Genomic DNA, 27,010 nt, shown 5'->3' with positions numbered 1-27,010 from the left:
AAAGGAAAGCTCAGCCCTTGTTCTGAGTGCCAGCTCCATCCCTGGCAGTGCCCAGGCCAGGCTGGGCAGGGCTGGGAGCACCTGGGACAGTGGACGGTGTCCCTGCCATGGCAGGGGTGGCACTGGGTGGGTTTAGGGTCCCTTGAACCCAAACCTTCACGGGATTCTGACACCAGGAACACCAGGTGAGAAATTCCCTGCACTCAGCACTTGGCCACCATGGCTCCTTCTAGGGAGGCCAGACCTGAAGCCTTTGCTGCTCAGCTGCCCTGTCCCAAATTCCATGCAAAATAACAAATTTCAAGCAGCCATATCCACAAAGAACCTTCTGCACAGCCTGCTGAGCCCTGCTGCTGTAGCAGCACCACCTCCTCTCCCACAGAGTGCAGATATCCCACACCATTTCCACAATGCTCCCACTGATTTATGTCTTGAATTGGTTCATCTTTAACAACCTGCATCAGCTGGAGGTACCTGAGCCTGCCTCAGCTCAGACTGTATTTCCCTCAGACTCTGTTCACCTATTGCTCCAAAGATTCAGGGACAGTACAGCCAACATTTTGGGGAGTAGTTTCCAAAACACACAGTGCATCTTCATCCCAAAGAAAGTCCCCTGGCAGTGGAAGCTTGGCAGCAGTCCCAGTTCTTCTTGGGGAAGAAATGAAGCTGTACAATTCATTTTTTAACAGCTGATAATCAGCACAAGAACTTAAACTCTCAATTTCCCTGCATGCAGTGCACATTGGGAAATAGGATTGCCCAAAACGAGGGGAAAAAATCCAGCTCCTTAAAATCCATGGAGTTTTCCTGATAATCACCTGTAATCACTCAAGAACCAAATCACAGTGACACTTCCATTGGCCTGGAGAGCCAGCTGTGACTCAGCAAAAGGGCACAAGGAAAACAGGTAAGCAAACAGAAAAATCCTTCCTTTACCCTCCTGGGTACCAGGGAGATCCTTAATTAATCTTTGATTAGTGTGTTAAACATGGCTGGAGAACTCTGGAGAACAGGAAGATGGAATTATGCTCGGGAATGTAAAATTGTTAAGCAGCTCAAAATGGCCTCATTAAATCAGTGTGCATGCAAGAGAATCGAGATAGAGGAGGAGAATATTGTGCATAGGTGGCACAGGCAAGGAGAAGCATCAGCCAGAGCACAGGTTACTTTACCTTGATGGGCTTGAATTTCGGGGAGGACCTTTTCTATGACTGCTAATGCTTTTCTATGGTAATCTGCTTGTGCTTCTAATAACTGAGAACAGAAGCCACATTTTAAAAACAAAAAGAGCATTAGCTTCTGATGAGCACATAAGACAAGACTAAAGGTTTAGCACACAAATGGCACCTGTGAGAGCCCAGTGTGTGTGGCCAGCTGTGCAGGAGCAGAGCCCAGGGGCAGCACTCACCGTGACAAAGCAGCGGGCGTACTCCCCCTCCTTGGACACAAAGCTGTACATGTCTGCAGCCAGCTGATCCTGGGGAAACATGGGCAACAGGACAGCACGTTTACTCATCTCAAATCTGACACACTCGTTCACTGTTTATTTTGCCTGCAGGAAGTTTGAACTGAGGAGCTGTGATGCACCTGCTCTGATCCAAGTGCTCTTCAAGCTTCAATCACTTCTTCAAATTGATTTCAGAATCTTAACTCTGGTTTATGCAGCAAAGCAGTTTGCCCCTTCAGTCAAGGACACATTGCCATTCAGTCCTGTATTTACAGCACTCAAGACAAGTACTAATAAAAATGGTTTCAGTTCTCAGTACTCAATGGAGCATTTGCTGCTGAGAAGTGAAAATGAATGTGAGCTGCTCAGGGGTGTCACAGGTCCTGGGGTGGCCCAGCTTCAGTTTCCTCCAGGTGCCTCCTACTGGAGCACCCAGGCACCCTGAGCATTCATTCATGGCCAGGACACAGCTGGCGCAGACTGAAACTGAAAATAATGTCCAACACCCAGCTTAGAAACAGCCTGGATGGAGTTCTGCAGCAATCCAGAGATCAGCTGGCATGAAAATGTCCAATACCCAACCTAGAAACAGCCTGGATGGAGTTCCTCATTGAACTGCAGCAATCCAGAGATCAGCTGGCATGAAATGCCCCCAGGACAGGCACTGTCACAGCCACATGATTTGCAGTTGCACAAGTGGGCAATTCCATGGCAGCTGGGGAAGGGACACTCATCCTGTCCTTACCTTGCACTGCTCTACTTTATTCCCAGCTTCATCCATCTCTTCCTTAAGAGATTCTATTTTTGAGGGATGCACTTGGAAATTTGTTCCTGAAGTTTTGTGGGCTTGGTTGTATCTGGGGAAGAAAAATTTCAGTCTGTGAGAATCAATATTCAACACAAATCTGCACTTGTGGCTCCCTTGGAACTGGTTTCTCTCTAAAGGAACAATCCCCACAGTTCCAGAGGTTTTCCAACAGAACCAAAGGTTCCAAACACACCAGTCATGACATGCTGACATAACCCACCAGCAGCTATAAAAATCATCAGGGCCCTGTGTCTGCCCCATAACATGGGTGTGGAACATGCTGAAAATGGCTGCCCCAGCTCTCAGGGAGGGTAAAACCATCCAGAGGCACTCATGGAAAACCCAGGAGCCTCCCAAGGAGATGGCTCCACACAGCTCCTGTTCCCTATTCAAGCTGAGAACTCCAGTGATTCCTTATTTAAGTTAAACACTTGTATGAACTGGAAACTGGATGAGTTCCCAACATTTTTCCAGTTGTATACAGGCATGTAAGGACTCTGAAATCCTGATTCTGTTTGGATCTAGCACTCATGGATCCTCTCCTGGTGTAACTGAAATGAAAGTTTGTCTTTTTTCACCCATTGCCTGCTCACAGCTGCATTTCAGGAGCAAGCACCAGAGCAGAGCAGGAGCCATCAGATGCCAACAAGGAGCTCACATGGACAGAAAAGCAGCCAGGAACTAAAATGCTCTCCTACCTTCCCCTTGCAGAATCCCAGTCCAGCACCAGCTTTGCAAGCTGCTTCCTCTGCTTCTGAATGTTTGGGATCTCTGTCTGAAATGAGAATTAGGCGCTTACATTCCATTTTAAATTGTGCACTGTAACAAATCACATATTGTACGTTTCATACCCACTTTCCACCACTAACACAGGGCTCCTTAAAGCAGTTTTTTAGTGCCAGCACTGAGATAAACCACTTCTGCTCAGTTTATGCATCAGTCCAGGTGTGTTCCCCTCTCAGGCAGAGCTGTCTCACCTCTGTCAGCAGGCACAGTGGGTCTATAACTTCCCTCTCAATCTGTACTTCATGCTGGGAGAGCTCCATTGCCAGTTTATTCTCTGCATCCCCACAGGTATCCAGCATTTTCCTGTAAGAATTACAGAAATCTGTCAAGGCAGTTACTGACTGAAGGAGGATTGAAGGCAGAGCAGAGCTTTGCAAAGCTTTGTGCTGTAGAAAGCAAAGCAACCCTTCAATTGCTCTGTGCTCTCTTGGAGCCATCTGGGACAGGCAAGTGCTCTTATTAAACCTCTTTATCCTAAATTCCTGAGCCATGACAACACTTTGGAGGCTTTCAGACATCCAGGTGATTACAGCAGCCCTGAGGGCACAAAGTCAGTATTTATTTCCAAGCCCATCCTTCCATCTCACAGAGAAACTGCTCGATGCAGTATTTCACTTTTTCCTAAGCCCCTTTAATGTGAAGATCTTAACACCCTAATTCCCAGCAATTCCATTCCCAGCATCTCAGGCTCCAGACCCATGACCTGACCTTCATTTTATGCTTGTTATAAGGAAAACCCCTACTCTGTGAGATTTTTATCCAGGTTTGAATCTCCTGCAGTGGCTCAGAAATATGCTCTCAGAGGTTTCTGAGGTCATTCTACACTGTCTCCATGAGAATTCCCACCAGCAAGGAGAAAACCCACTTGGCTCCAGGAATTCAGCACAAGGAGGTTCACTTGTTTCAGCCACTTTCCTGTTAATTGCAAATAACCACTTTTCCAAGATAGATAAATTTGGGCTACTTTAAACTAGGAGCCATTAATGCAAATTGACATTATTTTAGGTCATCAATTCAAACCTGCAGAATGCAGTTTAATTGTAGAATACACAACATTTTAAACTTCAAATGGAGATGATATTTCTACTAACTCACAAAGAAAAAAGCCATTTTAAAAGCTTTTATGATAGCAGAGAATCCTCTGTAATGCAATTCAGCCTAAAGCTTGTCCCCAGACCATTCCAGAAAAACTGCTTGCTCACAGTTCCTCCCTTTGGATTAGAGAAACTAGAAATATTAAGTTTTATTAGACCGAAACCAGCCTTTGTGCACCCAGAGGTTCTAATTGGAGCCCTGCAGCAATGAGATGTCAGACAGCAAGCAGTGAAAAGGCAAACACTTACCCCAGCAGAGTTTCATCACTCAGCTGGATGGAGCCCTCCTGCATGTTCTGAGCCAGGGCTGTGAGAGGAAGCTTTTTCTGTGGAACACAAGGAACAGTGCTTAGCTTGGTGCTGCTCACTCTTTCCAGCACATCCCCTCTCAGGTTCTGCTCCCCTTCCATATGGTTTCTATTACACAAACACAGCTCATTCCTGGACTCCAGGAAAATGCCAAGTCACAACAAGTTTTGAGCCCCAGGACTCCTGTTCTCAGACACTCTGAAAAGCACTTTCCTCTCAGTTTTAGCTGGAATCACTGGCCCAAAGCATATCTCAGGCACTGCCAAGGAGAGATAAACAGCTTAGAGCTGAGATTTGAGCACCCAGCTTGTCACCTCTCTCTGCTGTGTGCCCCTGCTCCAGGACTGTTACTCAATAAAAGGAAAGTGTGAATGTGAATTCTTTCTGGCTCAGATGCTCTAAGAAAACCCAACTACAGCTTTGCTGAGGAGGGCAGAACCAAACGTGTACAGAACAGCATTTCCAGCCAGCTCAGCTGCCAGGGCAGCTCCAGACCCGAGGAGCTGGGGCAGAGCTGCAGAGCTGCAATTGTCTCCCCTGGCTGGGGCAGAGCTGCAGAGCTGCAATTGTCTCCCCTGGCTGGGGCAGAGCTGCAGAGCTGCAATTGTCTCCCCTGGCTGGGGCAGAGCTGCAGAGCTGCAATTGTCTCTCCTGGCTGGGGCAGAGCTGCAGAGCTGCAATTGTCTCCCCTGGATGGGGCAGAGCTGCAATTGCCTCCCCTGGCTGGGGCAGGAGAGCCCCCAGCACCCAGCAGGGACATGAGGTGTCCTGGCACTGCTGAGCTGTTCCAGGCTGTGCTGGGGTGGGCTGGTACTGGGCTGGCACTGGAGTTTCACTGGGATGTCACTGAGGTGTCACTGGGGTTTAACTGGACTGTCTCTGGGATTTGACTAGGATGTCACTGAAGTTTCACTGGGCTGTCCCTGGGGTGTCAGTGGGTTGTCACAGCAGTGTCACTGGAGTTTCACTGGGGTGTCACTGGAGTTTCAATGGGGTTTCACTGGTGTTTCACTGCAGTGCCACCAGTGCCAGCAGCAAGCTGCCCTGGCAGAGCCATGCTGCCCTGGTGGCACTCTGGCACAGCCGCGCTGCCCTGGCAGAGCCGTGCTGCCCTGTTGGCACTCTGGCACAGCCATGCTGCCCTGGCAGAGCCGTGCTGCCCTGTTGGCACTCTGGCACAGCTGTGCTGCCCTGGCAGAGCCGTGCTGCCCTGTTGGCACTCTGACACAGCCGTGCTGCCCTGGCAGAGCCGTGCTGCCCTGTTGGCACTCTGGCACAGCCATGCTGCCCTGGCAGAGCCATGCTGCCCTGGTGGCACTCTGGCACAGCCGTGCTGCCCTGGCAGAGCCGTGCTGCCCTGTTGGCACTCTGGCACAGCCGTGCTGCCCTGGCAGAGCCGTGCTGCCCTGGCAGAGCCATGCTGCCCTGGTGGCACTCTGGCACAGCCGTGCTGCCCTGGCAGAGCCGTGCTGCCCTGTTGGCACTCTGGCACAGCCGTGCTGCCCTGGCAGAGCCGTGCTGCCCTGTTGGCACCCCCAGCTGTACTCACGTGTCTCTTGTCGGGGTCAGTGCCATGCTGGCCCTGCAGACAGGCAATCAGCCTCTTCTGGGCCAGGTGGCACACGGACCTCACGGCGTCCAGCCGCCTCTCGATCTGCTCAGCCACAGGGGAGGAAGGGAAAACAACACAAAAACCAGAAGTTATTTCCCTGGCCTCAGCAGAAAACCTTCCCTCTGTACCGCACGCAGCTCTGGGCTGCAGATTTCTCAAATTCTCCAGCTTACAAGAAGTGCAGCTGCTTAGGAGAAGTGCCTGACAGCAAAAATGCTTGGGGGGAAACTGAAATTGGTTTTTCTCTTCAGTGGCACAGAGATTCAGTCAGAGCTCACGGCACTGGAAAGTGGGAAAGGGAAAAAGCATTGCCCTGCTTGGCACAAGGCAATCAGGGTGGCACTTGGCATCTGAGATGAATGGCACATGCAGGTACCCGAGACAGCAATTTAGAGAGAAAACTGTGGGAAAACTCATCATTGTCACTGTGACCTTGTGAGACAAACCTGGACCCCAAGCTCCTCCTGCACGTCCTTCCCTGGCTCTTAAACACAAGGACACAGCTCCCACATGCTGAGCAAAACAGAATTTCCAGGGAGAGACAACTGAGGTTCAAATGGGATGGGGAATTAAAAAATAGGAGTCAAAGCCCAAACAAGAGCTCTGTTCATCAGCATCTAATTCAAACATGGCTTAATACACAGCCTGTGAATAGGACAAATATATACATTATAAACTGTTCTTTTAAGGGATTTTAAGCAAGGAATTTGGACTATTTTATTTCAAAGAACACCAAAAACAAACACAGAGATGAGCAGTGGGACAGAACTGCTCGTGGCACTGAGTTCTCTGTGCACAGCACCCAAAGAATGCTGTTTATCTGCATTTTGATGACTCACCAAGAATAACAGGAGGCCCTTTGGAATGGGTTCTATTTAAAAAGCAAGGGAAAAAAAAAAAGTAGATTTCATCTGTAGAAATAATCTGAACAGATTCCAGTTTTTGATACAGCTCTAAAATAACTTTTATTATATTTTCAGGAGGGCAAAATGAACCCAAGTTGAAGTGCTCAAAACGATCAGTAGAAATCCATTAGGGTAGAAAAAGCTGCAGAGAAACTGCCCAGAGATTTCTCTGAGAGCACAAGGCTCTGCCTTTTATCTACAGAGTGTGCAGCAACAAATTCAAAATTAAATCCAGGTGGGAAAAGCCCATAAGGAGATCAATGAACAAGCAGGTATTGTTTGTGCTCTATTGGTGCAGATAAGATTATTCACTTCTGTTGTGTTATAACCAAAATGAAATCCTGGAATGGTTTGGGGTGGAAGGGACCTTAAATCCCATCCAGGGCCAGGGACACCTTCCACTGTCCCAGGTGCACCAAGCCCTGTCCAAGCCTGGCCTTGGGCACTGCCAGGGATGCAGGGCTGCTCTGGGCACCCTGCGCCACCTCACAGGGAACAAACACCACCACCACACTCTAAACCATCCTTTTGCTACAGGATAATTCACTTTGCAAGGCCAGGCAGTTAGAAGCTCTGACACCGAGCACAGGGTGTCCCACACGTGGAGCAGGTGCCACCCTGGGGCTGAGGCTCCTCTGAGCCCCTGGCACAGCTGGGCAGCCCTGCCTGGGGCTCCTTGGAAAGCTCTGCAGCTGCCAAGGCTCTTTGCAGGCGCCCTGAGCTGCAGGGAGGGCACACGACTGACAGCAGGAACGTGACCCCACAGTTTCAGCCCTGCCCTCTGCTCTCTGATCTGCTCTCTAGGGCAGAGATGGCAAGAACACCACAAAGGGCATTAATCTCCTCCAAGCCACCTCTGAAGTGACCGTGTGACCCAGGGGCCACGCTGTCTGTCCCCTCAGGCCATCCCCAGAGTACAGAGCATCACACAATTGCTTTATTATCTGCCACGGGGCCGTGCCAGAAAGCAGGGCTATTGTACAGGCCTTTGGAGCACTGAATTATAGCCCTTGCCTTCAGATGAAACACACTAAACAGACACTTGAAATGGAGCACAGCCCTTCAGAAAACAGAACAAAAAAAAGCTGTAACAATCCTGTGGCAAAGCTTGGGCTAAATATAAAAAAGCCCAAGTGTGAGCCATGTTTGTGAAGTGAGCAGCACCATGTTTCCAAACCCGTGGGTTAGATAAGAGCCTCCTGCCCCTGCTCAAGCCCCCAAGAGCAAACAAACAAGTGAGTAAATTCTTCCACTTGGGTGTAGCCAGGCTGCTCGGGGCCTGGGAAAGCCTTGCTTGCAAAATTTTTTTGGCAACGAGCAGCAGAGCTTTTGGCTTTCACTTCTTGTTACTATTCTGCAGCTAACCAGAAAGCAGCTGGGCTCTCACAGGCTACCAAGGTGTTTAACATCTTTGTGCCTCTGAGCTGCACACCTCCTCAGGAATTAGGAACAGAACTGTCAGACTGGGAAGGTATTTTTAGTCAGATTGGGAAGGTATTTTTAGTTTAAATAAAGCAACCCCCTGAAAAGGGGGTGAAATGTTTCGGGTCACCATTACACTGGCACAGGTGCCCAGAGCAGCTGTGGCTGCCCCAAGGCCAGGCTGGAGCAGCCTGGGACAGTGGAAGTGTCCCTGCCATGGCAGGGGTGGCACTGGGTGGGCTTTAGGGTCCCCTCCACCCAAACCAGTCTGGGACTCTGTAATTCTGGGTATTTGAGCCGAATTCATGTCTGAAGGCTGACACACTCCCTCAGCTGCCTCCTGAGGCACCTCCATCACCTGCCTGAGCTCAGGCTGAGGTGCTCTTTGATGAACCAGAAATGAGCACCACACTGAGTCCAGGAGCAGCCAGCCTGACTTCCCTCCCTGATTCGTGTTCCTTTCACAAACCCTTCACAGAGAAATAGGGGAAGACAGCTATGTGGGACAAGTCTGCAGGCAAGTCTGCTCCACGGAATCAGTCACCCCTGCTAATGTGACAGTTGCAGCTTCAATTCCACCATGAGAGTCGTGTTTGATGAGATGATAAATCTGCACAGAGATGACAAGTCTGCAAACAAATCGATGTCAGCATGACAAATCTGAGAACAAGTATCACAGCTAAACAAGAAGCATTTGTACACTCACTTCAAGCAGTAACAGACTCTATTAGTGAGCAGTTGGGAGGATTTCTCTGCCCCTTCTCTTAAGGCCCAGTTGATGTGTCCAGGTGAAAGCAGTGAGGACAGAAACCAGCCGTGGCCAGCAGGGTTTCCTAATCCTCCCCAGCCAGACTGGCACATCACCAGCACCAATGGCTCCTGGGCTCAGCAGGCCTGTTCATCTCATTAAAAGCAGGAGTGGTTCCTCCTCCACTCTACCAAGCCATGTGATTGCACTCAGAAACAGAAATAACTGAGTTTTTCTACTCAAAATGTACCTGTTATTTCAGGTGCTGTAAAGTCAAGGATCTCCAGGGTTCCATCCCTGACACGTGCAGTATTTCTCCCCACATCAAGTTCTCCACAAACCTCAGAAAGCTCACACATCACAGCATTAAAAAAATACATATGAAGCATGTTACAATACCTGCAACAGGTCTTCACTGAGCACCTCTGTTCTCTCAGCCCTAAGGGAGGAAAAAAGACAATTGTCAGTCAACTGGCATGTTCAGGGTCACAGATTGCCTCAATAATTCCAATAAAACTTGCTCAGTTCCAAGTTATGGCCCCATAACTGCAAACAGCACCATGTTCACCTGTCCCAGGGGGTTTGGGAAACCCTGACACACAAAGCCTGCAGCACAAATCCACTGCACAAGCACCAAATGGTGATTCCAACTGCACACAGAATAACCCAATGCAAACTGGGTCAATGCACCTGCACCAAGCCCCAAATGGTGACTCCAGCTGCACCTGGAACAGCCCAAAGCAAACTGAGCCAGTGCTCCTGACTGTACAGGAATATAAAGCCATGAGAAGAGCAGGGGAGGCACCATCCCCTCCCTGAGCTGGAGCACTAAAGCAGAGCTTTATCCCTCAAAGCAGTGGGGATGGCAGCCTGTAGCTCCCCACACACCCGGGCTCCAGCAGAAACCCCCATCCCCTCATCCTGCCCAACTCCCAGCACTGAACAGAGGCTCTGGTACTTGACAGGCTCAGCAGAATGAATGGCATTCCCAGGAAAGGCTGCCTGCCACAGCACAGCCCTGCTGGCTCCCACACGCTGCCAAAGGCTGCAGACGCACTGCTGTGTCTGTCCCTGCACACACCTCACACCCTGCCAGCCCAGCTCTCACAAACTGAAATTGTTCAGTGCTGACACAGCTTTATTTGTTGCTGGCTCTGTGGCTCTAGCAGTGATCGAGTCTCCCTCTGCCAGGCGTATAAAATAAAGATAAATTCAGCTTCCCCAATCTCTCCTCCCCGTGCTCACCGTTACTACACATCTACACCAGGGAGCACTTGGAGGGACTCCAGCACACTCTCTTCCTGTTCTGAGAGTTTCCCCTGCTGCTGCCAGAGTCCCTCAGCTACTCCAGCCTTTATCAGCCCCTGCAATCTGTCAAATAACCCACTGCAAACCCGGCACGCACAGCAAGCTTGAGTTCCTGATCAGCCCTCAGCAGCTGAACGTGCCAAGAGCCTCCAAGGACAGGATTCCTTCAGGTTTGGGTTGGTGCTTTGAAAGCATTTATTTGAATTCAATTTTACAGCACGTTATCTGCTTCAACTAGTTGAGAACCATAAGGTGTTTAATAATTAAATGCCAGAATAAAGCAAAAGCTAAGAGCCTCAGCCAGACTCAGACAAAAGCAGCTGAAATACTCTGACAGCACTGCAATATTTATTTGTTGAGGAAAACACAGACAAGATTGATAAACTTTTCTGCCACCCAAACAGAAACATTTCATGTGACGGAAATGACATCCTGTTAGAGAGCAATTATTTATACTTATTGTTAATATATTTATATTGTATCACTGCATAACCCACCCGGCTGCAACCACAACTTTAATTCAAACCCCCTCAAACATTAGAACAGAGCTTCCATACAACTTTAGAGTAATATACAGTTTGATCTCTCCTTCCTTTTCCCCAGGATGTTCTATCCACTGGGGTAAATGGTGGCTCAGTACTGGGCCAACAGAAGTTTGCTCCCAGTTTAAATGTTGTTACCCACATAGTATGGATAATTTGTGAAGTGCAAAATAATTGTATTTCTTTTTCTCAATTGTATTTTATTTCTCAAATAATCGTATTTATTTTTGTATTTCTTTTTCTCAAACTGATGTGGTTTCTGCAGGCCCAGAGCCCCCGAGGGACTCCCAGGTGTCCTCCCTGGGGATGCTGGCCCAGCCCTGGTGGCAGCAGGAGCAGGGCCAGGCCAGGCAGGGCAGAACAGCCCCTGCTGCTGATGTCAGGCTCGGAAATGCAGCCAGGGAAAACCTCACCCTTCCTGCAGGCCCACATTCCACCTTTAATAAGGAAGCCAAGAAAGAGCCACTAAATAATGTTGTTTTTCAGTGATCACAACCATGAAAAAGAAAACAGCTCTGTGATAGCAGCCAGCCCATCTCCTCTCTGCACAGGGGAAAGCAGCAAACCATCAAAGGGACCTGGCTTCCTTGGCAGTAACCTCTGTCTCCCTGGAATTAACCTCTGTCTCCTGGAATTACAGGTATGACCAGTTTGAAGTTTCCATCCAACTGCAACTTCGAGGGATGCTAATTCCTTCTGCCAGCTAACCAGGGAAGCAGCAAACTCCTAAACAAGATCAGATTTTCTTTTTCACTGCTAAACTTCTGTCCCCAGCCCTTGCTAGGGTTTATTTGCACGCTATCTAACCGAAGCAGTGAAGAAATCCCTGGGAATGCTGGATTGGGCACACAGGGCTGGCACCCCACCTGCAGCACAGCACAGGCTTCAGGTGCCCAAACCCCAAATACCTGCTGTGCTCTGCTGGAGCAGAATGGAGCTGCTCCCCTGGGAAAGGAGCCCCTGAGAGCTGGAGCTGCTCTGCTGCACCACAGAACCCTGACATGAACCAGCTGGCACTGAGCTCTCAGGGCAGCAGCGCCTTTAACAGACCGATTGTAAAAAACACAAGGGAACAATCGTTTGTTATGGCTACAATAATCCTCTTAATGACAAATGGGATAAAAGTACTGAACTCTGTGAAAGCAGCACTTCAGGCTGGCAGCAGGGCAGGCTCTGAGCACAGCACAGCTGCCAGGCTCAGCCAAAGCCCTCGGCAGAGCCAGCCGTGCCCCCATGGTGCCAGGGCACTGAGAAACTCATTTCTAACAAAACTCTTGCTTCTTCAGGCAAATTTTCTTTTCAAGACAGTAAATAGAGTACTTAGCATGAAACAGGATATGGGACAGAAATGCTGGTGCCATTTCCTACCTGTGGGTGGCATGGCCTTAACTCACTCCAAGCAAAAACCCAACTGGTTTCACAGGGCAAGACTGTACCTTTTTATTCTAGACACGTTAATCACAATGCTTTGGCTGGCTGTGACATTGTAAAACTGCATTCCATGTGCCCCCAACTGACCTCCTGTCAGAGTGCTTTATGGAATAATTCCTTTTAATTCCCCTTACTTTTTCCCTTCTTTCTGACCCAGCCTGAAGGCCAGCCCAGCCACGGGGCTCTGCTGCAGCCCAAAGCCTGGCTCTGCCCAGGCAGGCTGGGCAGGACAGCTCCCAGCCCACAGGTTAAAACCTCAGTCATTTGTCCCCAAAACGACTTGGCCATTTTGCAGCTCCTTCACACTTCCAGGCCAGAAGTCTTCTCTGCACATCTGGAAAGAGCAGATGGGAATTCCTGCGAAAAAAGTGTTTATCTTCCACCGGGAAAGAATTTACATTTCCATGTATAATGCTTCATCTAAAGAGTATCTGAGAGCCCCCTGGTCCTGCCCATCACTGGGGGGGCATCAGCACTGAAGCAGGGCTGATCTCCAAGGCAGGTGAAAGCCACAGAACCACTGCAAGAGACATTTTACAGGGGCTGGGGGAATCCCTCTATCAGACAGAGGAAGGAATTCCTCCCTGGGAGGGTGGGCAGGCCCTGGCACAGGTGCCCAGAGCAGCTGTGGCTGCCCCTGGATCCCTGGCAGTGCCCAGGCCGGGCTGGACAGGGCTGGGAGCAGCCTGGCACAGTGGGAGGTGTCCCTGCCATGGCAGGGGTGGCACTGGGTGGGCTTTGAGGCCCCTTGCACCCCAAACCCTTCCAGGACTCTGTGAAATGCACACCTCCGAAAGGCTGAGCAGGAAGGAAGCAGAGCTAACCTGCCACACGAGCCATGAAGGCCTGGCCAGTGACAGCAGCAGCAGTGACTCAGTGGCAATGCCACCGTGGAGACCAAGGCTGAGTCACCCACAGCTGGGCAGGGCGGGGCCCTGGCAGAGGTGATGCCATGGCAGGGCAGGGCCAGCTCTCAGCCCTGGAAAGGTTTCAGGGGCAGCAAGGAGACATCCACCCAAGCTGGAGACAGAGTCACAGCCAGCCTGCCCTGCTGGGTGGTTTCTCCTCAAACAAAGCTGTGTTTGTTACCAGGAGGAGCCAGCCCGGCCTCTGGTGAGGTAACACCGAGCACCTCGGCGGGCTGGCAGCACATCCTGCCTGCTCTCCATGTACAATAGGCAGCACTTGCTGCCAGGAAAAATGAAACGATCAGCAGCTCCGCTCCAAAACAAGGAATCCAGAATTAGATGACAATTTCCCTTCAAAGAGGTTTGCTTTTCTGACACTCACCAAGACAAACTCCACAGAAAATACAACTCCAAGGTGTTTCAGGACCAAGTCACTCCTGCCTCTTTGATCTTAGGCTAATTTTTGAATGGAAACCAGCATGACCCAAGCTAAACATCAACATTCTGAAGTGGGTTTCAAACGTTCAAAAATAACTCAGAGAACGCTGTCAGGTGTTAGTCACCATCACTTTCAGTATTAGTATTCAGCGAACACCACAAGCCAGCCATTAGCACAATTTAGTTTGCCTCCTATTCTCATTTTTCACCCCATTTAAAAAGGTAAGCTTCTGTGCATGTATTAAAATGGATTTAATTGTAAATGTGGTGACCACTGATGTTTCAGTGATGCAGAAATCCCACCAAAGGCTGTTCTGGAGCTCACCCACCAGCTGCAGCTCCTGTGCCTCCAGTCCTTTAAAAATGGTGCATCACCTCCAAATCATTCCAGTGATCCAAACACCTCAGAGCTGCACAAGTACAGCTCAGGCCTCGGGGAGCAGGTAAAGAAAGATTTCTGCCGCTCTGCCTTCCTTCTTTACGCTCTGAACTGAGCTCCCCATCAGCCTGTGCCCGCTCACTCCCCAAGCTCAGCTCTGATCTCTCCCAGCCCAGCCCTGGAGTGGAGCTGGTGCTCTGCTGAGAGGCAGAGCAGGCTGCAGGGAGCAGATTTCACCTTGGCAGGAGAGCAGAGAGCTCCTGAGCACGGCAGGGAAGCCCAGGACAGGCTCTGCACTGGAGGGGACTGGAATTCCTGCCTGGTGAAATGGATCCAAGGCCGGGCTCCGGAGCCAGGCAGTAAATTTAGCCCTGGAGAACAAGCACAGCTCAAGCCAAATGCCATTTTCAGGCCACTCTGGGAGGGACAGGCACTGCAGCAAGGCCCTGCACAGCCCCTCCCTGAGTGGTTTTAGCATCACACCTTGAGAGCTCCACCAAACACGGGGCAGCACTGGTGGGTTCAGTCCAGCAAAGCTGGGCTGGTCACCCTGAGCCACAGCACTGCAAATCTGAGACGGATTTGAGCTGAACTTTCTACAGGCAAAAACACAACTGTGGTCTGAAAGCAGGAGCCCATTCACAGCAGTTTTGTTTGAGGGAAGGAAGCCGTGTTTCAGTGAGCAGTCTGATGAGTCCAACAGCTTGTAAACCTCTGGGTGCAAATACAGATTTACAATTCAGTAAATTGTAAATCCAATTGCTTCCAATCACCTGCTATCCCAGCAAACCAAACACTGACTGCTCACCATACCTGGGACGAAATATTCTTTTTGACTCTGAAAAGCCCCAAACCTCCGTCAGGTAAATACCAATGTGACTTCTTTTACAAAGTGCATTTGATGGTGAAACTATTAACAGCTTCTGAAGGAAAGGAAAAGTGCTGCTGCAGGGGATTAACATTCTAGCTGCTAAAATCTAGCTGTGGTCTCATATTTTGTTCCCCAAGAAAACAGTCCTATGACAAGCTGTCAAAATTAGTGACCAAAAAACCCCAAAGAACCTGAGACAAACTTTGTAAAGTTTCTGGTATAGCTTATGAAATGATGATGTATTTCCTATGCTTTGCTTTTCCCCCCCTTCAGTACTACAATCTGCATTCCTTATGCTATACTTCACTACAGAACTTGAGCTTTCCAAACATGTCAGTTTATTAACATAATTTATTTTAAGAAAAGCACACAAACACACTCCACATCACGTCTTGGTAACTGTTTTTAATATTTAACTACCAGGTATTTATTTACATTTAAAAGTTTATTCTCACACAAGGTCTCTCCCCAGCAAGAACAACCTCTTACTTATGCAGAAACATTCATGTAAAATTAGCTGGGTACAGTTCTGCTATAGGACACAGTCCAGAAAGCAATCTAAATAATTCCTGAACTGTTATTCCTCAATGTCAGGTGTAATTTTACATCCCCTGCGTGCCAGCAAAGCAGCAGGTGCTGCCAGAGCAGGGATTCCTGTGCTTTGGGCCCCAGCAGCAGCTCCAGGTGAAATTTAACCTGGGCACCAGGAGCAAGAAATGATCCTGCAGCACCTGGGGCCAGCACCTGGCCAGGGCTGCTCACCTGGGCCCTGCAGGCAGCCAGCTGTGTGCCAGGGCCCTGCAGGCAGCCAGCTGTGTGCCAGGGCAAGGCCAGGGCACAGAGCAGGGCTGGGCTGCCCCTCCTTCAGTTGCCCACAGCCTGTGTCCTGCAGGGACCCTGCCTGGGACTCTCCCCTTCCCAAATGTGAGCTGGGGGTCCTTGCAGCCCTCCCTGCCCCACGGTGGCTCAGGCTGGGGTCACATCCAGCACCCCAAACTGCTCCCGGCTGCCAGGCCCTCTGCTTGGCACGGGCTGGGCAGCAGCACCAGCACAGGCTGCACAGGCAAATCTGTCCCTTTCAGCAACAGCAGCCGCTTAAGATCAGCTTAAGCTGATAATGGAAGTGCACCCCGGGGCTGACATTGCATTCCCAGCAGGTGACATCAGCTGGCAGGGCTGCTGCCACAAGGGGCTGTGTCCTGCTGCTCCTGTCCCTGGCCAGGCAGGAGCATCCCCACTGCCAGCAGCTCCGGGGCTGGCCTGGATGCCAGAAAAGGCATTTCCCACCCAGAGGGGTAAGTGAGCTCCAGGACTGGGACAAAGGGAAGGGCAGCTGGAATCAGGCTGGCAGGGCTCTGGGCACCGCAGGTCTGAGCACAGGAGGGCTCAGGGATTGATAACAGGAGGCTCAGGGATTGATAACAGGAGGCTCAGGGATTCCCCCTGTGCCTTTGGCAGCTTGTACATTTGAGTGAGTGCAGTGCCCTTGCCAAACCACCTGCTGACATGAGAACTCCTCCGCATGTGAAAAGGGAATTTTAAAAACTACCAAAACACCCTCCAACATCTCCTGAACTTCCCGGCAGATCCTGATTTCCACTCCAGCCATGACACAGGTGGATTAGCACCGACTCAAGCCATTTTTGAGCTTCGTGATTTCTTTTCCCAGAAGTCCTGCATTGTTAATTGCTGGAAAGGGCTCCAAGAAGCAGCTCTGCCTTTTCCACAGACAAGCTCTCTACAGGACAGACGTGTCTGAATAGGAAAACTATGCACTACAGGAATGAACAAAATTCACTGAAGTGCTGAAAAAACCCTGGGCGTTTTTGTGTATTTGGTTCCTTTTTTTAAAAACTTTGACAAGACAAGGGGGGATGGCTTCATGCTGACAGCAAATAGGTTTAGATTAGATATTAAAAAGTGAGTTCTTCCCTGGGAAGGGGGTGAGGCCCCAGCACAGGGCACCCAGGGATTCAATGGCTTCAGTCTTGCAAAGTATCAAAAAACTCCAGGCCAGAAATTATTATTTCACTAAAGGTAACACTGCTCTTTTTTAATGTGTTGCCCAGCCTGATCTATTTAAAGTTTGGGGATTCACAAAACTGGCAAGAGAAAGCCTTGGAGAAGGAACCAAACTGAATCAACACAAGAAGCAAAACAAGGAAATGCAGAAAAGGCAGAACAATGAAGCAGGAATAGAAAGTCAGGCTGCAAAAAGGAGCTGGAAGCATTGACACAACAGCCAAAAGGCTGCAAGGGAATCCGGGATCTGCAGTTATGTAAAGTCAGCTGGGGACAAACCAGGCACTATTCCCTATGCCCACGGTTTCACAACGGAGCCTTTGCGCTGATTTCCTGATTAACAATTAATGGCTGAGCCCTTGATTGTGTTTCTGCAGGAGGAGGAGGAGGAGAGGCATCCCCGGGATCCCGCACGGCTCCTGCTCTGCTGCTGTGCTGTAGCCTGGACACGGCACACACAGAGCCAGGAGTGCTGGGCATTGCCACCCTGCCACACACAGAGCCAGGAGTGCTGGGCATTGCCCCCCTGCCACACACAGAGCCAGGAGTGCCCATTGCCACCCTGCCATGAAACCCAGGGCTGCCATTGCCACCCTGCCACACACAGAGCCAGGAGTGCCCATTGCCACCCTGCCATGAAACCCAGGGCTGCCATTGCCACCCTGCCACACACAGAGCCAGGAGTGCCCATTGCCACCCTGCCACACACGGCACACACAGAGCCAGGAGTGCTGGGCATTGCCACCCTGCCACACACAGAGCCAGGAGTGCTGGGCATTGCCCCCCTGCCACACACAGAGCCAGGAGTGCCCATTGCCACCCTGCCATGAAACCCAGGGCTGCCATTGCCCCCCTGCCACACACAGAGCCAGGAGTGCCCACTGCCACCCTGCCACACACGGCACACACAGAGCCAGCAGTGCCCAGCACCAGGGCTGCCACTGCCACCCTGCAATGAAACCCAAGCCCAGCCTGCCTGGGGACAGCAGCAGCCCCACACCAAGCAGAGTTTATGATCCTGCACTCGCACACACGCCCGGACCTGCTGTTACAAAAGCAGGATTACTCAGCTGCCTGTGCTGTCCCACAAAGCCCAGCAGCTCAGAACACTTAATCTGCCTGTGAAACCACTCTGCAGCAGGGCACAGCAGCTCTGTGCTCAACCCAAAGGGAAGCTGCAAGCTCAGCTCACACACTGGTTTCTCTGTGTGAGAATATCAGGTTTTTATCAGCTTCATTTCCTACAGAAAACGGAATTTTTAATCTGGGGATTGATGTTTCCTAACAATTGCTTGATAATTCTATGTGAAGAGTCTGCATTTGAATAACTGCTGTACTTGCCACAGCCATACCTCAGCTGTGACTTTTCAAACTGCCTGCAGGACAATTTATCTCCTAAAAACCAGCCCACCTTTGAAATTAAACTTTCCTATCACTGGCTAAAGCAGCTTTCTTAGCTTTAAACATGGAGGATGTGTTACCTTGTGTACAACAGCATTTTCAGCTCTCACCGTGACCTACCTTGTCTGTGCAATATCCAGCTGTACAAACTACTATTTTTCCTTTAATTAATTTTAAATTTCACTCTGGAAGCACCACTGGGGTCCTGAGAAACCAGCGAGATTATGTATACAAAAAACTCACTGCAGCAATGTGGAGCACGGGACAATCGGCAAGACAGAAGGAAAACTCCTGTATTGAGCCCCAGATGCCATGTGGGCACTCTGCACCCCCCGGATTCCCTGCCCTGCAGCCACTGCAGGATGTCCCTGGCGCTCTGCAGCGCAGTAACTGCAGCACACAACAATCCCTGTCCAGCAAAGAGGCTCCACCTCAGCCAGAGGGGCTGCGCTGACCTCACCCAGCTGGCCCGGGCTCCAGGAGCTGTTTCCTGGCGAGAATTGCACAAGGATCCCGACTGTCCTGTGCATCAGCCATGGAAGAGCTGTAGCAGCTTCCAGCTCCAAGGCTCCAAGGCTATTTGCTTCCTAAGGAATACATTTTAATCAAACCCACAGAGTCCTGGAAGGGTTTGGGTTGGAAGGGACCAAGAATCGAGTTCAGCCTTCCAGACTGGTACCTACAACAAACAGCCTGCAAAAAGGAATCTAGTACAGTAATCCATCCAAATCACTGGGTATGTCACCACCAGTGCTGTGAAGGCACCTGGCTCTGAGTTACTGAAATCAGACCTCCTTACCCAGTTAAATGGTGTTTAATCAAACTGCCCTGGTTTCACATCAGAGCTGTGCCACGGCCAGCTGCTGCCCCAGACAGGCCCAGCACTGTGGGCTGGAGGCTCTCCTCAATGCTGAAAACCACAGCTACTTCATTGAAGTTACAGTTCTTTTCTTTCTAGAAACTGTGCAGAGTATTAGAAAACATTTCTAACTCACAAAGACACTTTTCATTTAACCCCTTCCTAGAGAGATCCTGTTGTTTGGCATTTCATCATTGCTAACACAACAACCTCTAACAAGCAGCTCTGGCCACAGATCCATTATCATAACCTTAAAATAACATGCAAGTGTCTAAGAAACACATTTGCCTTCATCAATTCCAAGTGTATCCCATTACAGCACCAGGCTGGAACAGACTCTTACATCACTTCTGGCTATTTCAGCAGATCAAATCATGACTATTTCAAGATTTTGACTCTGGGCATAACCTGATACTAAAATTATTCTCTCTGAAGAACCCCATCAGACCAAGTGAGCATCAAGGAATCATCCATGGTGGGGATTACTTTGTTTATATGAATAAATATCAGGAGGAAAAGAGGCCCCTCCCGTGCCTTCAGCCAAGCCGCTGCCACTGAAGCAGATCCAGGGGTATTTTTCCCTCTCTGTGCTGTTGTGTCAGATACCAACCCCTGCACCCCGGATGCACCTAAAGCCCTTGGACAATATCCCTTCCCACTCCCCCAGCAGCTCCAGGCAGGAATGGTGACTCAGGCTCTGGTTTCGTGCTGGGGCAGAGCACAGTGTGCCAGCTTTGGCACTGCCCTTCCTGCTGCCCTGCACCTCAAACCCTCCTGGAGCCACCTGGCAGCCACCTGCACAGAAAGAGAACCCTTCATTCTTCATTTTAAGGCACTGTAAGCCAGGCTTTCTCCAGACAGAGGCTGCCTTTATCCCCACACTGTCCTGACCCTGGCAGAACAGGGAGCTGCTGCAGCAGAGCAGATCCCAGGGTGTCTGTCTGGATTGTGAATATTTTATCAGCCCTCTCATCTGCTTCATCAGGCAGCAGCTCAAACACAGCCAAAGGAGATGAGGACACGCATGCAAGAAGGCAACTAATACTACCCAAACCCCCCAGCTTGGAACCTTTTCATTTCTTTTTCTGCAACAAAAATCTCAAGTATTTTACCCACTACCCACTCAGCACCTGACATACAAAGTTATATAGTTACTTTTTCTTTTCATTCTTTTCACCAGCAGGCTTTAGCTGGTTCCTACTGGAATTCACAATGATTTATTATTCAAGTAAACAAAATTTAGTTTGTTGTTTAGCTCTCTGTGGGAAAGAGAAGCTTTGGGCTGACCTGATTGTGGACTTCCAGCACCTGAAAAGCTGATGAGAAAGATGGGGACAGACTGTTCACAGGGCCTGCAGTGACAGGACAAGGGGAAATGGCATCCCCAGGTTAGGGGGGACACTGAAGACATGGTGCTGTCAGATGGCACCCCTGGCTCAGAGCTGGGAAATGCCACCCACGGGATCCCTGGGCATCACACCCTGCCCTGGCACCGCCCCTGGAGCTGGGCAAGGCACTCCCAGGTTTCATGTGGTCTGGAAGCACATCACAAGCCGTGAGCCTTTCAAACTGAGGGCTGAGCAACCACTTACTCATTGATTTAAAACCTGCTGCTGCCCTTGTAAGGGTATGAGAGAGAAGTTTGTTAAAAACACAAGGTAATTTCTGAAGTGTCTAATCTTCAGGACTCTTCATGACCTGGACTTTAAACATGAGATCATCTTGGCCCATGAGGAATTACAAGATCCTGATAAACTCCCTGCCTTTACAAAACCTAAAGGAAACACCAGAAGCAGGCCAGAATACATTGTTTTCTTCCATTACATTGTTTTGTTCCCCATTTACAGACGGAACCTCTGGTGCTACCAGGGTTCCAGCACAGCAATCCAAGCTCAGCCTCACAGCTCTCCCTAGGCTCTCCACCCAGACAGAACACTGGAATAAACTCACTACAAACTCCTCACCTCCAGTACATCCAGGTGATTTTTCCTTTGCCTTCAGCAATCTGCTTTGAAGGGGACATGAATCAATGGGATTAACAGACATGCTCACAAAATCCAACCTAGACACAGCTTGGGTCCAACTTCCAACATCCATTTCTGCAATGATTCCTATAACCTGTGGTCTGTGACTGTGACAACACAGTCCCAAACCCCACGGGTGCCAAGTCTCACCACAAGCAGCAGCCCCAAACTGAACACAGAATAGCTGCTTTTCTATAACTGGAACTTTGTTCTGTTATAAAAATCCAACTCCCAAGCTGCACAAGCCATTCCATTGCGTCCCAGGTCCCCAAAGGGTGCAGGAAACAGATAAATGCAGCGATATGGAGAGACTGTTGAGCCTGCTGGGGTAACTGAGCTCTCTCCCTGCTCCCACCCCACATGGAAACTCCACCTGGCTGCGTTCTGTGCCTGTGCAGAGCCCCCAGGGCAGCTCCGGCCCCACAGCCCCATCCCCAGATGTTTATTCCAGCTGTGACCCCTGGGCTGCCATTCCCACACTCTGCTCCCACCAGGGCCTGAGCTGCAGCCCCAAACCCTGCTCAGGAACAGCATCCCCCTAATTAAATCCACCCAGACTCCTTTAAACCCATCATTGCATTCAGCTGCCATCCAGAAAGAGCTAATGCAATTTCCTAATTAGAGACCTGGAACTTCATTTGGAGATAAACAGGAAATGCTTAAGATAACGACTATAAACACTGAAATGAGATTTTTCTTTTCATGAGCACTCTGATGGAGACAAATGCCAACCTGCAAACTCCCTGTAAATATGAAATATTTCAACCCTGTTTACCCCTTCTTCAAATTCCTCTGCCAAACACAATGAGCAGTGCAAGTAAATAACACTCAGCAGATTTAACTTCTACTTAAGGATGTCTGGGTGAGCCAGAAGTTTTCAAGTACTGGGGTCATACTCAATTTCTTTCCCCCTCACAAAACTAGAAAAACATTAAAGAAGAAGTTCTTTGGTATTAAATGGCACTGCAGGGTTAATGTTATATTAATGGAAATATTGAGAGAGATGGATGCACTCTGGTTTTACCACCCTGGACACTTGAAAAAGTGAGTTTCAAAGTACTGTCAACACAACATGAAGAAGCAGAAAAACCTTCCTTAAGTAACAATAGGCAGAGCAGTTCTGGGAAAGACAAGAATCAATGGATAATGCTTTAGCAGGAAAAAAAAAAAAAGGAATAATTTGGACCATCTACATTTCCCATGAAGTACTACTAGAAATTACTGCTTTCCAGCAGGTTTCCCATGTACAGACAAATGCAGGCAGCTCCTCCTTGTACAATATTTCAGTATCAGGCACTTGAGCATAACTTGCTTTAATGTAATAATTACGTTACAACTCCAGTTCCAGCTCAAGACTCGGACATTGCCAAGTGGCTTGAAGAAACACTAAATATAGCTCAGCACAGTAACTTTTATGCAGGACATGAGCTATTAAAAGCCATGTTCCAAATCTCCTGGTGAGTCACAGCAATGCCATGAGTGCAGGGCCTGGAAAAACCTATTTGTACACAAGGAGTTGTATTTGAGCAGTGGGAAAGGAGCACAGAAGCTGCAGAAAGCCAGCCTCTTGCATAAAAGCAGAGCCTTCTGAGGCACTCTCTGGGCCCTTCCAGATTTCTAATTAGTCAGAGCTGCCTGTCCCTGGTTTAAATTACTGCAAGAGCCTCGGGGCAGATCGAGTGTCTCTCCCAGCAAAGGCAGTAAGGAAATCCACCTGTCTGATCCTGGGTGACTCCACCAGACCCAAACCTCCCCAGCAGTGTCTGGAACCATTTTTAACCAGAATGGCACTGAGGGATTGCACCTGAAGGGTGAAGGAAGAACCTGATGGCAACAACAGCAGCAGTCAGTCCCCAAGGCTGGAAGCCCAGCTCTGGAGATTGTCACAGCCTGAAATGCCATTAATTACCAACCTGAGCTCTGCAAGCAAACAGCACCATGCAGACCTCTCCATGGGCTCATTCCGCATGGAAATTACTCAGCTATGTAGTTCAAATGCTTATTAGTGTATCAGTGCAAAGCTTTGATGACAATAGCTCTGAACATTTATTTTCATTAGGGATGACTGCAGCTACAAAGGAGAATATTCCCAAGCTTCTAATCAAATCTGTCTCCTTTGTAATTTACAAAAGGGTAAAAGGAAACCAAGACAAGCCCTTGTAGATGGGTGAAGAATTACTCTGCTGACATCAAACACAATGCCATTTAAATTCCTGGGCCCAACACTCAGGTGCTGTGCTGGAGTGAGGATCTGCTCAGGGAGCATCCCAAGGGAATGGGATCCCACCTTGTCAAACCTGAGAGACAGCACATCCCAAACCAGCCCCATCCCAAGGGAATGGGATCCCACCTGTGACACAGCACATCCCAAACCAGCCCCATCCCAAGGGAATGGGATCCCACCTGTGACACAGCAGATCCCAAACCAGCCCTCACTGCTCTGTGCCCAGGCCAAGCTGCTCCCAGTGCATACAAGCCCTGGGCCTCCACAGAGATGAAGGTTTAGAGGAATTAGGACAGAAATCCCACCAAAAGCAATCCCAGCACGTGGCCCCTAAGGAGTCACAGGCCACCTGAAATTCATGGAGCTCAGAACTGAAGTTACTCCTTCCTGCTCCACTCCCTCCCCAGCTAATTTATTCAGCCTAACTGCACTTTCCCAGCTGTTTGCGGCTGGATTGAGGATGTAGCTCAAGATAAAGCCAGCTCTGAGCTGGTTCCTCTGGCTGATCAGCCCTGTGCCCGCTGTGGGCAAGATGCCACTTGATGGCAATGCACTAATTCAGCTGATGAGGAGCTGATCATTTCCTGGCCAGCCCTGCCTCTGCCCTGCTTTTTGGGAATGATCCTGACTGGATGTGGGAGCCTTTAGGATGCCATGGGCACCAACACACACCAGGACTCCCAGTCCACCCCTCCAGCCAAGCCTGCCCTGAGATCACCTTGTGGTGCCACCTCCAGGGCCAGGCTGTGTCTCAGCCACCCTGCCCAAGCTCTGATATTTCACTTCTTAGGTTTCCCAGGGCTTGTGCTGCTCCCTTCGGCAGCACTGACAACAAATCTGTCCAATATACGAAATATAAAGTCCTCAGCAGCAGATTGAACACTTAAGGCAGCCAAGAACATCCATGAGATAATTGCTGCAAAATATTTAACACATCTATTAATTATTGTGGAATCCTGTTCCACTGAGCTAATCCCCTCTTTAATTAGTTTCCTACACGTATTTCATAACTCCATATAATTCCATCTGTGGACTCACAGCCTTCTCATCAATGCCATTCCTCAGCTTTGATGGAGCTCTTGCCCATCCTTTCTTATTTCCCATATTCAGGTGTTATTTCCCCGATGCCAGGTGTGATATTTGGGGTCCAAGGCCTGGGATGGCAGCCCTGGAAGCAGGGCAGGAGGGGACAGCCCTTCCAAACACAGCACCAGGAGCTGCAGCAGCCAGGCAGGGATCCAGGGGATGGACCCCTCACACAGATCCCAAATTGCTCCCAGCAGCAGCTCCTTCCCTGCAGGGCCCTGGAACACTGAGCCACCACCTCTGCAGGCATTCACACACCCACAGGGATCCTCCTGATCCCCTCATCCCATCCCAGTGTAAAAAAACAACAAATGAGTTCTCCAGCTCAGCAGAACATAACACAACTCAACAGAACATAATACAACCCAACAGAACACATCCTACTGCCTGCAGGATCCTGCTCGATGTCTGTCATGTCTTCATGAGCCCTCACACCAAACCTGAAAGCCTCAGCCCTGATAGCTGGAAGTGAAACCGGTTAAAAGCCCTCCCTGCTAGGGGATTTCACTCTGGGGAACAAAATAAGGCCCTGGTGACTACAGGAATGCCTGACTAGCACATGAAATGTGAGCAATACAAAATAGTCATCATTAATGAATACCAAACATGTTAAACCAAATGACTCGGTGTCATTTCTGCAGCTTTTAATGAAAACCAACGAAAGCGGTGTAATTTTTAATGAAAACCAACGAGAGCAGTGTAATTTTTAATGAAAACCAACGAGAGCGGTGTCAGCACTTGAGTGAACCCAGCCTGCCCCAGCCCTGCGTGCCCAGGGCACCCCGAGTCCATGGCCAGGTGTGGGGCAGGAACTGCCCAGCCACCACACCCAGTGCCCGGGCAAAGGTCAGTGCCAGGCTCCCCACCCTGGCTCCATGCTGCCCTGCATTCCTGTGCGCCCCGGGCCGCTGATCCTGCCCGGTACAGCCCGGATTGCTCCGCATTCCGCCCGGGATTTGGAGCTGGGGGCTGACACACGCAAACAGGGAATGCCAGTAATCCCCCAACAACATAAAACACCCATTGATTCACGTGAAATGGGAACGAGAGGACGAGGCTGGTTAGGAAGTTGTTCCCTCTTTAATAGCAAAACAAACCTATTAAAAATCTCCTCCTTGGGCTTTTTAGCTGGCACACCTGCCCTGGGCTGTGTGGGCTCCAAGGAAAACAAACACCCGTGGAGGGAGTTCTTGGAAAGGAGGCCACCAAGACATAAACTCAGATAAAAACTTTACACTATCAGCACCAGTACAGACTTTCAATTTAAACCCTCAATATAAGAACTGATTTTCAAATGAAATCTTTGCTAAAAGAGGAGGAAGTTTCTGCATTGGTTTCTGCCAGAGAAGCAGCGCGGTGACATTTGCATGCTGCGCTCGGGGACAGCCGCGGCTGCAGGGCACTTCCCTGTCTGGGCACAGATTTGTTACTGCCCGCTTGGGTCAAAAACCTCCCGAGTCGGACTCGGGCAGCTGGAACCCGATGGCAATCGTACCCACAGGGCTCCTGGTGGCTTTGATAAAATCAAATCCTGGGAAGGCGAGTGAACTCCTGGGGAGGCACTCTCGGAGCGCTCTCAGATGAGAGAGAAAGCAGAAACGGGGCGAACACCTCGGCAGAGAGGAAACGAAAGGAAGCGAAAGGAAACGAAAGCCGCCGGGGCGCAGACAGGCAGCGCCCGATGCAAATGGCCCCGCGGGGCCGGGAGGGGCTCGGGACCCCCGAGAGCCCCCGGAGCTCCGGGACCCCGGCGTGGCTGCGACCCTCTGCCCGAGCCCGGCACGGCGGACCGAGCCTTCCCCCATGGCCCGCCGCTGCCGTAATCCCCCCGAGCCTCTCCCCCGAACGGCGCCGCAGCCCCCGCGCCCGGCCCGGCTCGGCGCCGCCGCCCACCTGCCCACGGTCTGGTTGGCCAGCTGCTTCATGCGGTTGAACTGCTTCTTCATGGCGGCGGCCGCTGCCCCGGGCTGCCCGGGCCCCGCCGCTCTGCGCCGGCCGCCCCCGGCCCCGCCGCCGCCCCAGCACCGCCCGCCCGGCCCGGCCCCCGCCGCTTCCGGCCCTGCCCTCCGCCCGCACCGCGCGTGATCGGCGCCCCCGGCCCGGATGTCCCGCCCGCAGCCCGGATGGCGCCGCTGCTCAGCGCCGCGGATCTTCCTGCGCCGCTCGCTCGCTGGCGCCGGGTGCTGCTGCTTCACGAGGGGCAGTGGGACCGATCTCCCTGGCAGGGCCGCCCGGTACCGGAGAGTCGCAGCCCCGCATCCCCGCTGCTCCGCCGAGCGGTGCCGGACTACAACTCCCGGTTCGCCTTGCGCTACGGCCGCCGCTTCCCGGTCGAGGCGCTGCATGCCGCGCGCTCTCATTGGGCGCTGTGCATTTCCATGAGCGC

At 50.6% G+C, this 27,010-nt stretch overlaps 1 protein-coding gene across 1 annotated transcript in view; it reads right to left on the bottom strand.

Annotated features, from left to right (window-relative positions):
* Positions 1–26,648, bottom strand: part of ARHGAP17 (Rho GTPase activating protein 17) — a 40,780-nt gene extending 14,132 nt beyond the window's left edge. Inside the window, 9 exon segments of the mRNA XM_059484104.1 lie at positions 1,173–1,254; positions 1,409–1,477; positions 2,193–2,304; positions 2,954–3,030; positions 3,233–3,344; positions 4,385–4,461; positions 5,994–6,098; positions 9,531–9,570; positions 26,518–26,648. Coding sequence (XP_059340087.1) covers positions 1,173–1,254; positions 1,409–1,477; positions 2,193–2,304; positions 2,954–3,030; positions 3,233–3,344; positions 4,385–4,461; positions 5,994–6,098; positions 9,531–9,570; positions 26,518–26,570 — 727 coding nt within the window. The 5' untranslated portion in view covers positions 26,571–26,648.
* Positions 26,649–27,010: the final 362 nt, after the last annotated feature.

This window comes from Ammospiza nelsoni, chromosome 17, assembly GCF_027579445.1.
Source record: "Ammospiza nelsoni isolate bAmmNel1 chromosome 17, bAmmNel1.pri, whole genome shotgun sequence".
NCBI lineage: Eukaryota > Metazoa > Chordata > Aves > Passeriformes > Passerellidae > Ammospiza > Ammospiza nelsoni.
The sequence above is the reverse complement of the archived record's forward strand: the minus strand, read 5'-3'. Positions and strand labels throughout refer to the sequence as shown.